Below are 16,233 nucleotides of genomic sequence, written 5' to 3' on the forward strand. Positions count from 1 at the left end.
TTGTGTTATGATTCAAATGTGATAGAAACACAAAATAATATAAATGTTCAATGTATTAGTTATCTATTGCTGTGTAACAAATTCCTCTGAAACTTGGTGGTTTAAAATAAAAAATTGTTATCTGCAGATGTGATGGTGCATGCTTATAATCCCAATGGCCTTAGAAACTGAGGCATGAGGATTGCAAGTTCAAAGGCAGTCTCAGCAACTTAGTGAGGCCCTAAGCAACTTAGTGAGTCTGTCTCAAGATAAAAAAAGGATAGGGAGGTGGGGCTGGGACTATGGCTAGTGGCAGAGCAGTTGCCTAGCATGTGTGAGGCACTGGGTTCCTTCCTAGCACTGCATAAAAATAAGCAAATAAACACATTCTGTCCATCTACAACCACAAAAAAAAAAAAAAAATTAAAATTGACTGGAGATAATTGTAGATGCAGAATATTTGTCATAATTAAACTGTGAAAAGCCCACCACAAATAAAATAAAAAGAGGCTGAGAATGTGGCTCAATGGTTAAGTACCCCTGAGTTCAATCCTTGGGGGGGGGAAAAAAACCCACATTATCTCACTCAGTTCTAAGTTCTGGCTCAGGATCTTTTCAGATGTTGCTATCACAATGTCAATGGGAGCCCCAGTCATCCTTGGATCACACACATAGCTATTGGCAGGAGACCAAAGTTTTCCATGGGGGCTTCCCTACAGGACTGCTTGAGTGACACACTGTTTTTCCACTATGCAACCCATTTCAGTGCCTGTAGAATACAGGCAGAGGCCAGGCAATGATTCAAGGCCACAGTTTGCTGTGGCATGGGGCACTACTGAGTGACCCATTTCTAAATAATGTAAATATGTTCCGGGGGGATATGGCTCAAGCGGTAGTGTGCTTGCCTGGCATGCGTGGGGCCCGGGTTCAATCCTCAGCACCACATACAAAGATGTTGTGTCCGCCGATAACTAAAAAATAATATAAAAAAAAAAAAGTTCCAGTTTTGGATTGGTTGATCTGCTCTGTCGGCCATATAACCCAAGACATAATGGAGCTTAGTACCAGTGGCTGGTAAAGGAATGTTATATAGAGGGCTTATCAGGATGCTATAGATGAATGATAATATAAACCTGTTCCAATTACTGATATGTCCCAGCTCCAAATTTTTCCTTCAGTTGCCTGCTAAATAAAGTGAACCCTGCCTCATTTTCCTTTGCCAACTGGCATGATGTTAGGCTTTGTCAGTAAAGGGCACTAGAGAAACACTGTAAGAGGATGGGGTTTCTCTTCCAGATTCTGGTGTTCACTAGGAAGACTTCTGCAATACCCAGGGGCTCCCCAGCCCAAGCTCCTGCAGCCTGGGAGGTGTCTGTAGCAGGAACTCCCACAGTACGAAAACATGTACTTCCAGTACACATTTCAGCAAGCAGCACCTAGAAGCTAGACGCTTATCCCACAGTTCCGGGTAGATTTGTAGCAGAGACAACAGGTGTCTGATGAGACATTGCTCTGTGATCATCCTTCAAGATGGATTTCTAGCAAGTTTCACCTGTGGATACAACAGCCATTTCCCTGAAACTCAGTGAGCCTCAGACATGCCTACTCCACTGTTTGGGTCTCAGTACAGGGACAGGGACAGGGACAGGGAAACCGTCTTCTATGAGTGCTCCAACTCAACCTAGGTTGTGGCTGTTGCTGCTATCTGCTGTGACCCTATGACTTAACTAGAGGTCTTCTCACTAGTCAACCCTTTCTGAATGCAATCTTTCACAGCTAATAATTCCATAAATAAAAATTTCCCTGTTCAAATTGTGTGGTGATGCACACCTGTTCAAATCACTGTTTTCTCTCTTCTGTTTGGACCTGTCTGATAATTAGTACAAAGTGGTCTCAGGAGACAGGAATGTCATTTCAGCTCCTGGAACACCCATTCCATTTGCTTGAAACGTTCTTCCTCCAAAATCTTACAAAACAGCTTTTTCTCAGCCTTCAAGACTCAGTTTAAATGTCTCCTTCCCTAAAAGGGTTAGTACCTACCATCTTCTACTGCTTCGCCTAGTTCCTTTCTTTCTGGCATTCGCCACTACTAGTAATTAATGTGTCATTTCTATTTGTCAATTTCCTCCGCTGACAAACGCAAAGGTCTTGCCTGGCTTTTTCGTCCTCAACTTTTAGCAAAAGACTTGGAATGCAACCGTTCATTTCATATTTGAAAATAATGGAGATAAACCGGGCGTGGTGACGCACACCTGTAATCCCAGTGGCTCCGGACCCCCGAGACAAGAGGATCGTGAGTTCAAAGCCAGGCTTTGCAATGGCGAGGTGCTAAGCAACTCTATAAATAAAATACAATAGGGCTGGGATGTGGCTCAGTGGTCGAGTTGAGTTCAATCTCCGGTACCAAATAAATCTGGAGGAGAGAAGGCAGCAAAGCCCTTCTTGTTCACGTTTCTTGCCGCCTTAACCTATCACAGCATCAAGAGCCAAGTCCATCAAGAGCACCGCGCGCCTCAGCAGCTTCCCTGAAGATGCCTACATATCGTTCCTGGCCGCACCCACGCCTGCCTCTCCCGCGGCAATACCCTGGACCACCGCTTGGGAGCTGGGAAGATGCAGAACCGCGAGCGGGAGACACGGATCTCACGAGTTCGGTGCAGATGCCAGCACTCCCTCGGAGCAGAATACTTGCAGGCGGTCGTTTGGACCGGAAGTGGCCGAGGGAAGTCGGAAGTGGTCCGGGCCTAGCCCGGCACCTAGACATCGCAGCGCTGGACTCCGGAAGTGGGCGGTGGGAGGGCTGTAAAGACTCAGGGGTTCACGGGGAAGCCCAGCACCTGGGTCGCTAGTTCCTCTGACATCCAACGCATGAAACCCGAGCGCTTCAAAGGTAAAACCTCAAACCTTTGCCCGGGGAAACGCCGCAGTGGGCACAAACGTTAGCCACGATTGGCCAGTTCTGCTGGAGACGCCCTCGCCCCGCCGCGACAGTTGATTGGTTGAGGGCATCAGGGGCGGGGCCTGCGGTTCTAGAGGTCCGGCTGTCGGGGGAGATCCAGGAGGAACCTCATCAGCTCCGAGGAATGGTCCCCGGCTAGAGATGAGCGGAGGCCGACGACCCGGCCGGCCAGGCAAGACGGGGAAGCCAGCTGGGCCCTGAATACAGGCCGCAGGGAAAGAATGGGAAGCTCAGACGGAAACCCCCTGCTCCCTTCGCTCTCCAACCTCTCTTGGCGGCGCAGGTCAAGGGTAAACCATTCCGGTTGAGTTCTATAGTGGCGGAGCAGCTGGAATGTAGGATGTGAGCATAGGCCAGGCCCGGCCTCTCAGCGCCTCACCCTCTACCCAGACACCAAGATGGTTCTCTGGCTTTCTTCCCCTAGTCTCCCACCCATCACCCATCCAATTATGAGTACGCTTGTATCTGATACTAGGGGCCCTTCCACAAACCAACCCCAACTGCTTCCTCAGTCTTATTTGCTCTTATAAAATATTTTCCAAAGTGCCACCTTCCATTGTTAACATACTTTTGCCAGACCCGTCCCAGAATGGTGGCTTCTAGGCGAATGGGCAGAAGTGAACCTAGCCTGTAGAGGTGCTGTGCAGGTTACTATCCATGGGGCCTTTGGAACCACATCCGTCTGCACTCTGCCGTAAGAGGGGAAACGTTTCTCCTGGATATTGTGATCTGAGCTATCCAGAAGCCAGAGTGAAGATTATAAATGACTGCCTGAATCATTCCACAACTCTCCGGCTGGCTCAAGTCCTGACACCTGGTCTCCAATGGGTCAGCCACACAGTCTGAGGAACTGAAATCAAAGTAGGCAATACTCACTGTGCAAATGGGACCTCTGTGCTAAGCCACTGTGACAAGTACCGACGCTTCCAGTGTCATTTTAACAAGCCTCCTTTTTACCTGTCTCCCCTTCACTAAAAAAGCTCCCTGACAAGCCAGGTGCAGTGATGCATGCCCTAGTCCCAGCTGCTTGGGAGGCTGAGACAGGAGAATCCTTGAGTTCAAAGTCAGACTCACTCAGTGAGACCCTGTCTCTAAATAAAATACAAAATAGGCCTAGGGATGTGGCTCAGTAGTTGAGTACCCCTGAGTTCAATCCCCACTACCAAAAAAACCTCCCTGACAGCAACTGCTTTACAAGTGACAGCCCCCCTCAGCCTCTCAAACTAAGTCAAGCAGAGGAATCCCATTTCTGGCTGACTAGAACTATGAGGATAAGTTGAAGGAAGCAATCTGCTTGCTTTCAGCAAGACTCCACCAAAGCTTGCTTGACTCCACTAGTCAGCAGCTCATCTGTGTCCGGCTGACTGTATGCCCCAGACCACCCCCATGTTCAGTTGAATCCAATGTCCCTGGTGGTCAAGACCATTGACTGTTCTACTTTTTTTAGACAGTCCTGCCTCATAATATAATATTACTAGACAGTAAACAGAGGCACATGGAAATAAGGATATTTCTTACAGGATAAAACACCAAACTGGGAGTAGTGGTCCAAGCCTATAATCCAAACTACTCCAGAGACAGAAACAGGAGGATCACAAGTTCAAGGCCAGCCTAGGCAATCCAGTAAGACCAGCTTGGCACAGGTATCTTTAAAAAGGGCTGTGGATGTATCTTAGTGGCAGAGTGCTTGCCTAGTATGCACAGGACCCTACTGCAGAAGGAATTTTTAAAATACATGAAACGGGCTGGGGTTGTGGCTCAGTGGTAGAGCACTTGCCTAGCACATATAAGGCCCTGGGTTCAATCCTCAGCACCACATAAAAATAATTAAAGGTATTGTGTCCAACTAAAAAATATTAAAAAAAAACATGAGACATCTGATGCAAATATGACACCAATTTCCAGCTCTCTGGTTGTATGATTCTGGGCAAGTGACTGGACTTTTCTCTTATCCTGTTTCCTCATTTATAAAACTCAGATAATAAAATCCATTCAACTGCAGAGAGTAGAGGTGATATATATGGGGGCTTGGCCCCATGCCTAGAACAGTTAACAACTGGCAGCTATTGTTACTATTCCCAGTTATCCTGTTCAAGCCATTACAATCCTTAGGAGCTGGAGCCAACCAGGGCTGCAGGTATCCTGGTGGCTTTATGAACAAGTAGAGTCTCTGTGGCCTCCCTGATGCAGACATTCTCATAGTCAGCTGGTATGAGTTGAATGTTACTTTAGTAGCTAAGCCACAAGTATAGCATAATAGGCAGAATCTACTCCTTCGAGGAAAAAGACAGTGGGAAATGGAAGCCACAGAGGTTAAAACAGAAGACTAGGACTAAAGTAGAATCAGGCAGGGACAGGTAGGTAAGATAAATTACAAAGAACTTACAAAGGTCAACTAGGTAAGAAGCAACAGAGAAGAGGTGACAGTAGATGCATAATGGACCAGGAAGCAAAGTGGTACCTGGTAAGTGGCCCCAATGGAAACGGAAGAAAAGGGCCAATCACAAAACAGCCACAGTGCCTGAAAGGAGATGGGGACAGCAGGAAACACTGAGCAGAAGTTTTCAGACTGGCTATGTCCAACTCCCACTTCCCAAAGAGAGGAGCCAAAGAAGAGTCCAGAGATTAGTGTGCAGTGAACTTTCTTGGGATATGATGGCAGCAGCAGACATCCCCACCAGGGGTCCATTTACAGGAGTGGCTGGCTTCAGACTTGGAAACCTGTCTGCATTCAGAAGCCTCTGTTCATAGATTTATTCCAACGTTCTAAAATGGGCTCTGGCAAAAGGGACCTCAAACGTAGTCAAGGCTGAAGAAGATAAGGGTGTCCAAAACAAGAGCAGGTGAGTCAGGGATGAATGAGGACACATGATTGACCCAGAAGCCCCCCATTCCCCGGGGTTCAGCAGTGCCCACAAGACAGAGCAGTAGTCCACAGCTTGAATTCCAAGGTCTTTAATTTGCCCTAAGTGCCTGTGCCTTCTCACCCAAGCCCCTCCCACGTTGCCATGCCCCACCCTGCGCCTGTACCTCCCAAGCTCCCCTCCCTCAACCCTTGGCTCCCACCACCTCCACCAAGGCCAGGAGCAAAGGCTGTTGCTCCTACACAGGGCCCAAATTCAATGGGGCTGTCCCAGCTGCCCTGGGTGCACTGCCCCCACCCTAGGTGGGAGCAGGCGGGGGTGCAGCCAGAGCCCCAGCAGCTGCCGCTCCCAGCATCAGCATAGCCAGGGCCTTGGGCCCAGTGGTGTGGATCTTCTCATGCCGGTGGAGATTGGAGCGCCGGCTGAAGCTCTTGCCGCAGAGTGGGCAGGAGTAGGGCCGCACGCCGCGGTGGGTGCGCTGGTGGGCGGTGAGGTGCGAGCTGTGGCTGAAGCTCTTGCCGCAGTCGAGGCAGTGGTAGGGCTTCTCGCCAGTATGCGTGCGGTTGTGTGCGATGAGGTTGGAGCGCTGGCTAAAGCACTTGCCACACTCTGGGCAAGGGTAGGGCTTGACGCCAGTGTGGGTACGCTGGTGGGTGACCAGGGCTGAACTCTGTGTGAAGCACTTGCCGCAGATGGGGCACTTGTGCGGCTTGGCACCCGTGTGGGTGCCCTGATGCGTGACCAGGTCCGAGCGGCGCGTGAAGCGCTTGGCACAGCGGTCACACACGTAGGGCTTCTCACCAGTGTGGATGCGCTGGTGTTGGATCAGTGTCGAGTGGTGGCTGAAGCTCTTCCAGCACGAGGGGCAGGTGTAGGGCTTCTCACCGGTGTGGATGATCTGGTGTTGGATGAGATGCGAGCTGCGGCCGAAGCGCTTGCCACAGTCCGTACAGGCGTAGGGCTTCTCACCCGTGTGCGTGCGCCGGTGTGTCACCAGGTGCGAATGCCAGCTGAAGCTCTTGCCACACTGCTCGCACTTGTAGGTCTTCTTGCCTAGATCACCATCAGGGGCCAGGCCCTCCTCACCGCTGTCTGTGGCACCCTTCTCGTCCTTGTTGGGTTTTTCTGGGTCATGGCCCTCCAGTGCCTTCACAGGAGGGGCTGGATTTGGCTCTCTTGCTTCCAAAGGAGCCAGCTGTTCTGCATCTCTGGCTGACAGAGCGTTCTGACCGCTGGCTCCCTGCTGCCCACACTGCAGGACACCCCCTGGGGCCCACCGGGTTTTGGTTGGCAAGGGATTCACATCCCCTAGGGCTCCCATGGGTGCAGCTGGCACCTCCTTCCCCACCTCCAAGGTTCCTGGAGAAAGAGAGAGGGTTTCCAGAGAGACAAGCTTCTGGAAGGGCCCCAGAGGGTGGGGAACCCACAGGAAATCCAGGGGATGGATTCTGGGAGATAGGAAAGGGGAAAAGTAAGTAGGGGAAATCTGGAGCTCCACCCTTTAGGGAGGAGCCATCTAGTGGCCCTGCACCCACAAAAAATAGAAAGTTCATATCAACAAGGAGTACCCGGGAATGACTGGGCAAACGGTCCTTCCCCAGATCAAGGCACACACCAAGTCCCTCACCTGAACCAGGGCCTCTCTTCTCTTCCTTCTCAGCTCCCATCTGCCGGCTGGAGCTGGCAGCCTCGCCCTTTCCCTGCACTTGGGGGGCCCAGAGAGGCCTGCTGAAGGGAAACCCTATCCAGAAAGAGGACACATTCAGCAAAGAACTTCTGGAGCTGCCAACTGTAGACATCATCCCTCCAAAAACTGATGGGGCAAGAGGGGCAAATGAGGGCTGGGGATGTGGCTCAAGCGGTAGCGCACTCGCCTGGGTTCGATCCGCAGCACCACATACAAACAAAGATGTTGTGTCCACCAAAAACTAAAAAATAAAAATATTTTAAAAAATAAAAAAAAAAGAGGGGCAAGTGAGGCTCCAGAAACATGAGGCAAAACAACATGCGCTCAAAAATTGCTTCAGGCCAGGCAGGGATGGTGGCTTATACCCATGATACCGGCGACCCAGAAGCTGAAGCAGAATTGCAAATTTAAGGCTAGCCCCAGCAAGTTAGCAAGACTCAAAACACAAAAGAATGAAAAATGGGGCTGAGATTGTGGCTCAGCAGTAGAGCGCTCGCCTAGCATGTTCGAGGCCCTGGGTTCGATCCTCAGCATCATAGAAAAATAAAATAAAGATATATATATGAATTTAAAAGGGCTGGAGGCAGTGGCACATGCCTGTAATCTCAGCGGCTCAGGAGGCTGAGGCAGGAAGATCCTGAGTTCAAAGCCAGCCTCAGCAACGACAGGCATTAAGCAACTCAGTGAGACCCTGTCTCTAAATACAAAATAGGGCTGGGAATGTGGCTTAGTGGTCAAGTGCCCCTGAGTTCAATCTCCAGTACCAAAAAAAAAAAAAGAATTTAAAAGGCATCTGGGAACATAACTCGGTGGCAGACCACCTGGGGTTTAATCACCAGTACCAAAGGAAAAAAAAGGTGTGTGTGGGGGGCCTGAGGTACAGCTCCGTGGTAAGCTACGTGCCTAATATGTAAGAGACCCTTAGTTTAATCCCCAGCACCTTAAAAAAAATTTCCTTCCCATCCCCTTTCAGGGTAGCACCCAACTATACTCCTCCCAATGTTGAGCCAACTGACTCCTGATTCCCAGAATAAAGTCTCAGAATCTGAAAGGGAGGAGCCCAGGTTCTGAGGTCAGGTGAGGACAGCAATTCCCTTCCCTTGACAGTCTCCAATCAGTGGGCCCAGTAGCCTAAGACATTGGAAGGGCTATCTCACTCTTGAACTTGCATGTGGCTGGGAGGGTTGGAGGCTACAGAAAGACCAAGTGGGAGGGCCTGGAACAAGAGGCCAGGTACACTGACAACCAAGAAGTCATGAGACCAAAGGGCCCATCTGCCAATTCCCTGGGGTGAGAGGCCCTGGGAATTCTAGTTAAGTCAGTATGACAGCAGAGGGGTCTTGCCTGGCATGACTTGTGGGAGAAAAGGGATTTTTTGGATCAATGAAGTGGGTTACAGCGTCTCTGAGGCCTGCCCTGGGGCTGCAAATAGATACTAAGTTCTTTCTGATCTCCCAGGATTTGCCTGGACTTGTTGGTCTGGCCCTGAGGAATATTAACAACAGGTAGTATGCAAGCCTAAGATAATTATAGGTGTGGTATGATCCCACAGAGATCTCAAGGCTACCACTGAAGTCAAGGGTGGAATTGTCAAAGGCCCAGATTGCACCTGGACTAGCAGGTATGCAATGGCTATTTACTGAATGAATGAATCACAATGAAGACCTCATCAAATTCTGTCCAAAAAAAAAAAAAATTAGTCTGCAACTAAGGAGTAAAAACCTGGGACTTAACTACCTGCCATCAGAGAAACCAAGGGAGCCAAGCCCCTCTGAGAAGCACATGCTTCCTGGGCTCCCTAGAGCCTATAGGGCCTGAGAGGTTAGCTGATGCCACCCACAGAGCAGCCCACAGACCTAGAGTCAAGCTCTCTGCAAACACCTACAAAGCTAGGGCTTGGAGAAGGAAGACAGAAATACTGGGATAAATTAGAGCAATGAAAGATTGGAAGAAAAGCAGAATCCCCAGATCAGTACTGTCCAAAATAGCAGCCACTTGCCATGGCTACTCAAGCTCCAATCTGAGCTGAGCAAAGTTTAAAAACTCACTTGCTCTAGCCACATTTCAACAGCCACTGGGTTTAGGGACACCATTCTAGTGCAGATGCAGAATATTTCAATCCCTGTGGAAAGTTCTACAGAAGACTACTGTCTAAATGAACAAAGTGGGGAAAGGGAGCAGAACTGATGTGGGGAGCCAGCAGGGAGATAATGACCCTACTACAGGTGAGCCCTCACCCAAGGCCAGCCCATTTCTCTTCTGTAGCACATCCCTATAGAAGTTCTGCTGGGTGTGGTCCAGACGTCCCCACTCCTCCCGGGAGAGGTACAGAGCCACATCTTCAAAGGTCACTGGCATCTGAAACAACATGAAGCATGCTGTCCAAGGTATGCTATAGACACAGTGGGGCAAACAGTGAGATTGCAGCCTCCCAACTGCTGCCTCCAGCTACCCTGACCTGATGGTCAAATATAAGAGACCTTTTTGGGGGAGAGTTCTTTCAATAACAAAGCAGTACTACTTAGGGACCACAGCCAAAGCTCAGGATCTCCTTCCTCAGCTCAGACCCTAAAGGAAGATTCACACATCAGAGACCCATCTCTCTACTTCCCTCTGCTTTTCCTCCAGCTGTGGCCAGAGTGACCGAGGACCCTAAGCCTGGAAAATGGTATTCAGATTCCAGCTACACTTCAGTGAGAGTCCTGAGCAGCAGGTTCCAGATCCAAGTGGGAAGGTCAGTGAGGCCATGACTTTACATGTGGAGCCAGCAGATCTGGAAGGGCTGAGCACCAAGTCGGGATCTGGGAAGGCCCTGCCTCCACTTGGGCAGCTAGAAGACACTCACCTGGGACCAGGCAGTGAGGAGCGCTGCGGCCATCTGCCGATCTCGGGTCCTCCCCTCATGGGAAAGCATGGGGATCCGAGAAGGAAGGGCTATGGGAGGAGAGTGGTGACTGACTCAAACTGCTGGACGCTACTGCTCACCCAGCCACTTCAAACTCCACCCCACCCCAAACCAAGAAGATAGGCAGGCATATGCACAGGTAGACATCTGGGTCCATTTCCAGGTTAAGGACCCTCAGCCCTACCCAGGCTGGGCCTCCACCTTCCCCACAGTTGCCTATCCAGGCACCTTTGTCCACATCCCTCTCCTACCTCCCCCAGGCAAGAAGAGAGCTTTCTCCTTAGGGCCAGGACTTAGAGGCACCCAGTCCTGTGCACCTGGAGCCCTGTCCTCCTGTGAGGTCCCCTCAGAGTGCACCTCTTCCGGCTCTGTCTTAATGTGTGGTATCTTCTTCTCCAGCCCAGAGAGCATTTCTTGACAGGAATGCACATGACCTAGAACCTGGGAATGATAACCCGCATCAGAACCCGGCTGGCAGAACTCACACCCACATGCAAGAGAGCTTGAAGGGCTGACCTCGCTTTCTTCCTCCAGTTCACCTCCCAGCAAGGATGGAGTGGCAAGAGATGAAAGACTTGTCAAGCCATTGCCATAGTACACATAGTACTCAGGGGCACTCGACCACTGAGCCACATCCCCATCCATATTTTGTATTTTATTTATTTATGTGTTTGTTTATTTATTTTTTACACAATACCTTTATTTTGTTTATTCTTATGTGGTGCTGAGGATCCAACCCAGGGCCTCACACATGAGAGGCAAGCGCTCTACCACTAAGCCAAGCCCCAGCCCCACTATTTTGTATTTTATTTAGAGACAGGGTCTCACCAAGTTGCTTAGTGCCTTGCTTTTGCTGGGCTGGGACTGGCTTTGAACCCGCAATTCTCCTGCCTTACCTTTCCGAGCTGCTGGGATTACAGGCATGTGCCACTGTGCCTGGCTGTTGTTGTTTGTTTGTTTCTTTTTCTTTTTTTTTTTTTTTTTTGGTGCTGGGGATTGATCAAACTCAGGGACTTGTACATTTGAGGCAAGCACTCTACCAACTGAGCTATATCTTTAGCCCTGGCTGTTTTTTAATATATGATAAAATCAAGTAGATTGGGTTAAATAGTGTCCCTTCAAAATTCACATCTACCCTGAAGCACAGAATGTGACCTTATTTGGAAAAAGGGTTTTTTGGTAGTTGTTGCTGTTGTAGTACTGGGGATTAAATGAGGCTGGAAAATGGAAAATGAGATAATCAAGCTAAACATCTCAAGATGAGCCAGGCATAGTAGTGCATTCCTATAATCCCAGCGGCTCAAGAGGCTGAGGCAGGAGGATTGTAAATTCAAAGCCAGCCTTAGCAATTTAGCATAGCCCTAAGCAATTAGTGAGACCCTGTCTCTAAATAAAAAATAAAAAGAGCTGGGGATGTGGCTCAGTGGTTAAGTGCCCCTAGGGTGGGCCCTAAATTGGATGAGTGAGGTCATTATAAGAATAGAAGACAGGGACTGGGATTGTGGCTCAGTGGTAGAGTGCTCACCTAGCATGCATGAGGCACTGGGTTCGATCCTCAGCACCACATAAATGTAAAATAAAGATATTGTGTCCAACTAAAAATAAATAAATAAATATTAAAAAAAAAAAAAAAAGAAAAAGAATAGAAGACACAGCTGAGTGTGGTGTGCACACCTGAGATCCCAGCAACTCAGGAGGCTGAGGGAGGATGATGGCAAATTCAAGGTCAGCCTGGGAAATTTAACAATTTAACAAGAACTTATCTCAAAATAAGAATTAATCACTGTCATGTATAACCAATTGGAACAAATTTAAAATTAAAAGGGATAGGGTTTAAAAAAGAAAAAAAGAAGAAGGGCTAGGATATAGCTCAGAAACATAGACATAGCACTCCTGAGTTCAATTCCTTCCCCACCCCAAGAAAAATAGGTAAATAGAAAACACAGAAACACTGAGAAGAAAACAGAGATGGAGCAATGCTTGAGCCAAGGAGCATCAGGAGTCACAGGAGGCTGGAAGGGGTGGGAAGAACCTCTCCCAAGGCCAAAAGCCTCTGGAGGAGGCCTGGAACAGCTGACAGCTTGGCTTCCAGGACCAGGAGAGAACAGATCCTGGTTGTCTTATGCAACCCAGTCAGTGGGAACTTGTTTCTACAGCTACAGGAAACTAACACACCAAAGCCTAGGAATTAGACAAAGGCTCACAATCAGGCCTCTCAAAAACTCTGGGCAAGGCATATATATCCTCTCACTGAGAGAACCTTGGTGGTTCTCATGTCACTCAAGGCAAGGCTGGCCTTCTATTGGGAGTCACACCCATCCCTGCCTCACCCTCCCCGGTGTGTGTGTTCCAGTCAGTCCTGAAGGGAAAGACCAGCTGTCAAGAGTGTCCAGGGCAGACCTAACAATGCCCTGACTGGCCTCTGAGACTCAGTTGCTCTGCTGCCTGCCTAGAACAGTCATGAGGGGCATACATATATGAGAGAAAGCCACCCACTCTAGAAATTTCTGGATAAACACAAAGTATGGGTAATTTTTATTATTATTACTTTGTGTAGACTTGAATTCAACACTAACGGAGAATGTCGATCAGCAAGGCTTGTCAGGTTCAAGGCACACATAAAAAGCTGTTATGAAACAATGGTAATAATTCTTTGAACTTCCACAGCATAAAAACGGTAGCACTAGTGTGGCGCAGTGGCACACACCTGTAATCCCTGCAGCTTTGGAGGCTGAGGCAGGTGGATTGTGAGTTCAAAGCCAACCTCAGCAAAAGTGAGGCGCTAAGCAACTCAGTGAGGCCCTGTCTCTAAATAAAATATAAAATAGGGCTGGGATGTGGCTCGGTGATCTAGTGCCCTTGAGTTCAATCCTTGTAACCTCCCCCAAGAAAAACAACAACACGGAAGCACTAATACTGGATGTGAATTTTTATTTATAACCACTACGACACTAGGCCAGAGGACACAGGCTTCTCTTACTTGAGCTCTAGTTGTGGGAGTTATCATTTCATTATCAAAAATTATGATCAGTTATGAGCTGACACTGCTTAGATGAATCTCATCCCATTAGCTCCTCCAAGATAGGAGGGAATGACAGGTACAGAATCTGCATTTTACAAAGGACAGAGCTGGTTCCCACAGGTCAGAGGACTGGCCTGAGTCACATGCCTTGCCTGTAAGTGACTCAGAGTCCTCCAACCCCAAGGCCAAGAGACCCCAGTCCTCCACAAATGGTAATTACATACACACACACAGGCAGCAGGTGGTGCAGGCAGGACTGGAGCTCAGACCCAGAGAGGTGAAGAGAAATGTCTTGGGGAGAAGGAAGTGGGGCATAGAACAAGTAGGCACAATTCAGAAAAAACCTCACTGGAGGACCCCACAGAACACCCCTGCTATTCCATGTGCCTGTTGACTACCTTTATTCACTGAACAAGGCAGAACAGTTACACCATAAATGCCAAATAGAGGGTATTTCCCATCATGCCACCTTCTCTCCAGTATCTCCAACCCACTTCCCCCATCCACCAGCCCTGCACCCCCAATGAGTCTAACTCTTCCTTTGCCCAGATACCCTGCTTAGAAAAATCATCTTGTCCCAGCTTCTTTCATGGCATGCCTCTGCCCCGAGAACTTCTTACCTCCTGGGCTCTCTCCTTGTTCTCAGCAGCCTGGATGCTTCCACCATCTGCAGACATTTTCTATTTGAGAGCTAGGAAGAACAGCAAGTTGTTTCTCCTGCTTGCTGGCCAAGCCCCCTCCTGCTTTTGGCCATGAGCCTGAAAGAGCAGAAAGAAATCAGTCATCTTCAAGTGCCCTGAAAAATCTCCATGCTGGACCAGAGTTTCCTGGTCCTACCTGGAAATAAAGTCTGCTAGATCCTATTCAGCAGTTCTACTTTTCTATCATGTTTTTAGTTTCCTGCTTTAAAAAAAAAAAAAAAAAAAAAAAGGTACAAAGATATTGTGTATCGTATGCTTTGTTGCTGAGCCCCACATTTCAGAGCAAACAGTTCAGGGAAAATGGGGGAAAATTGAAATGGTAGTTCCTGTCATCAAGAGCAGAAAATTCTGCAGAGATCCTACAAAACAAGTGCTGGTGAGGTCCCACTTCTCATAGAAGAATTCAGGCCCCGCTGACCCCAAGGCATGTATCCTGTGCCCCGCGTCTGCTTTAAAGCCCGCCTAGAAACCAGAAATCAACCTGTCCACTTAGCAGTTGCCCTGCGATGCAACCTCCGGCCTTGGGATGCCCATCCTGCTCAAAGTTCCGGCGGACTATGTCCTTCTCCTTAACAATCCCGGATCCAGGCCCCCTTCTCTCCTGCCAGCCCGAAGCCTTCCACCTTTGACCCTGTCCCCTCCTGCAATCTTGGCCACCTGTACCAGTCCCGGGATCCAGGCGCCCTCCCCAGCATTCCCTTCTCACCGAGGTGCAGGATGGCAGAGGGGGCACCAGGGGCAGCCGGGCCCCTCCCCAGGGAAGGGAGGTTCTGCAGCCAGCGCTGGGCGGGCGGGGGAATCGGGCGGAGACCAGGATTAGGGACAACAGGAAGTCCCTTCCAGATCCCGTTCCCCACGCAGCGGCAGCCCTACAGGGTTCCCAGCTTTGAGGGTTCCGCGTCTGGGATCCCAGGCCTTGGCTGCACCTGCTCTTGGCAGGAAGGCAATTCCCAGATCAGCAATTCCTGCTAAAGACGATTCTTTTACCAAGCACGTATTTGTGATGCCCGCCAAGCAGGGGCACCGAAACAAAAAAATAGGGCGATGCGTTTTTAGAAAGATTTTGATAATGTTTCAAAGAGAGCATTGAAGTCATCCTTGAAGAAGTGGCGCTTTGCTGAGTGGAGGGAAGAAGTTCTTTTTCAGTACACAGCACTTCTTTGAGGCCCCTGGATTCAATTAAGCCTCCCCAGATCAGGAGGTCCTCTGGGTCCCTCCAATACTGGCAGAGTTCTCTCCCTAGGAGTGAACTAAGGAAATAGGCTGGGACCACCTGTAGCCCATCCTGATGCCTACACCTGGCAATATGTGGGATAAATTTGGTTTTTCCAAACCTACTCCAGCTCGGAAACAGTGGTAAAGAGGCCTGACCCAACTGTACAGGAGTTCCAGATGCCACCCCTTAGGTTCCCTTTGCCTTCTGACCCTGGGTACTAAAGCCCCAAATGGGGAGGAGAGTGATTGTACTTTACTTTCTGGGGTAAGGAACCATGTCTTCTAGGCAGAGCATGGGAGTGTCAGGAAAGAGGTGGGGTCCCAGTCCTGGAGTCTGCCTACAGGAATGTTCCTTCCAGAGATGATCCTGTGCTTGCCTCCTTTGACTCATCTCTGAGATCCCCTGCTTCACACAGCAAGATCAGTGTTAGAGCCCTGTACTAGTTCACAGATGTACTCTGTGGGTTCACAGGATTTAATTTTTTAAAAACTTAATTTCTAACACTTAAAAATCAGCAGAGTTCTCATATAATTGATTTTTTTAAAAAATCAGAACATTTGGCAATACTAGACCTATATTCGTTTTACCCACAACCTGACTCCCAGGTGGTCATGGTCGACACTTGGTCCCTTGTAGCATTCTTTTTGCAACTCCACTCTTGGAGTCTAATATTTTAGGAGTCCTTGGATTTGGCTTGATTCTACTGTCAACTTGAAGAAAATTTACCCCTGGGATTTGCCTCTAGTTAGTGTTTCCAGTCATTCTAAACCCAGGGTGAAGAGGGACATACAAAGTTGTAATCAAAGTCAATACTGTTTTCAATCCAGGTAGCTATGAACTGAACAAAGTCAAAGAGGGTCCTGAAAAGATGACACAACTGCATTCAGTGTGTCCATGAGG

The 16,233-nt window shown here is 49.0% G+C and overlaps 1 protein-coding gene across 5 annotated transcripts in view; it reads right to left on the minus strand.

The window, feature by feature from the left end:
- Nucleotides 1-16,233, minus strand: part of LOC143384700 (zinc finger protein 213-like) — a 30,039-nt gene that overhangs the window by 11,869 nt on the left and 1,937 nt on the right. The window contains exons 1-7 of one of the 5 annotated variants that reach the window (XM_076839785.1): nucleotides 14,824-15,818; nucleotides 14,037-14,174; nucleotides 10,646-10,835; nucleotides 10,335-10,423; nucleotides 9,727-9,847; nucleotides 7,430-7,543; nucleotides 6,173-7,161 (exon numbers count right to left, since the gene is read on the minus strand). In XM_076839785.1, coding sequence (XP_076695900.1) covers nucleotides 6,173-7,161; nucleotides 7,430-7,543; nucleotides 9,727-9,847; nucleotides 10,335-10,423; nucleotides 10,646-10,835; nucleotides 14,037-14,093 — 1,560 coding nt within the window. In that variant the 5' untranslated portion in view covers nucleotides 14,094-14,174; nucleotides 14,824-15,818. Of the gene's footprint in view, nucleotides 1-5,959; nucleotides 7,162-7,429; nucleotides 7,544-9,726; nucleotides 9,848-10,334; nucleotides 10,424-10,645; nucleotides 10,836-14,036; nucleotides 14,175-14,598; nucleotides 14,802-14,823; nucleotides 15,819-16,233 lie in introns of those variants that run through there. The other 4 variants (XM_076839781.1, XM_076839780.1, XM_076839779.1 and 1 more) reach the window with 4 other exon arrangements.

Source organism: Callospermophilus lateralis, chromosome 19 (assembly GCF_048772815.1).
Source record: "Callospermophilus lateralis isolate mCalLat2 chromosome 19, mCalLat2.hap1, whole genome shotgun sequence".
In the NCBI taxonomy this organism is placed as follows: Eukaryota; Metazoa; Chordata; class Mammalia; order Rodentia; family Sciuridae; genus Callospermophilus; species Callospermophilus lateralis.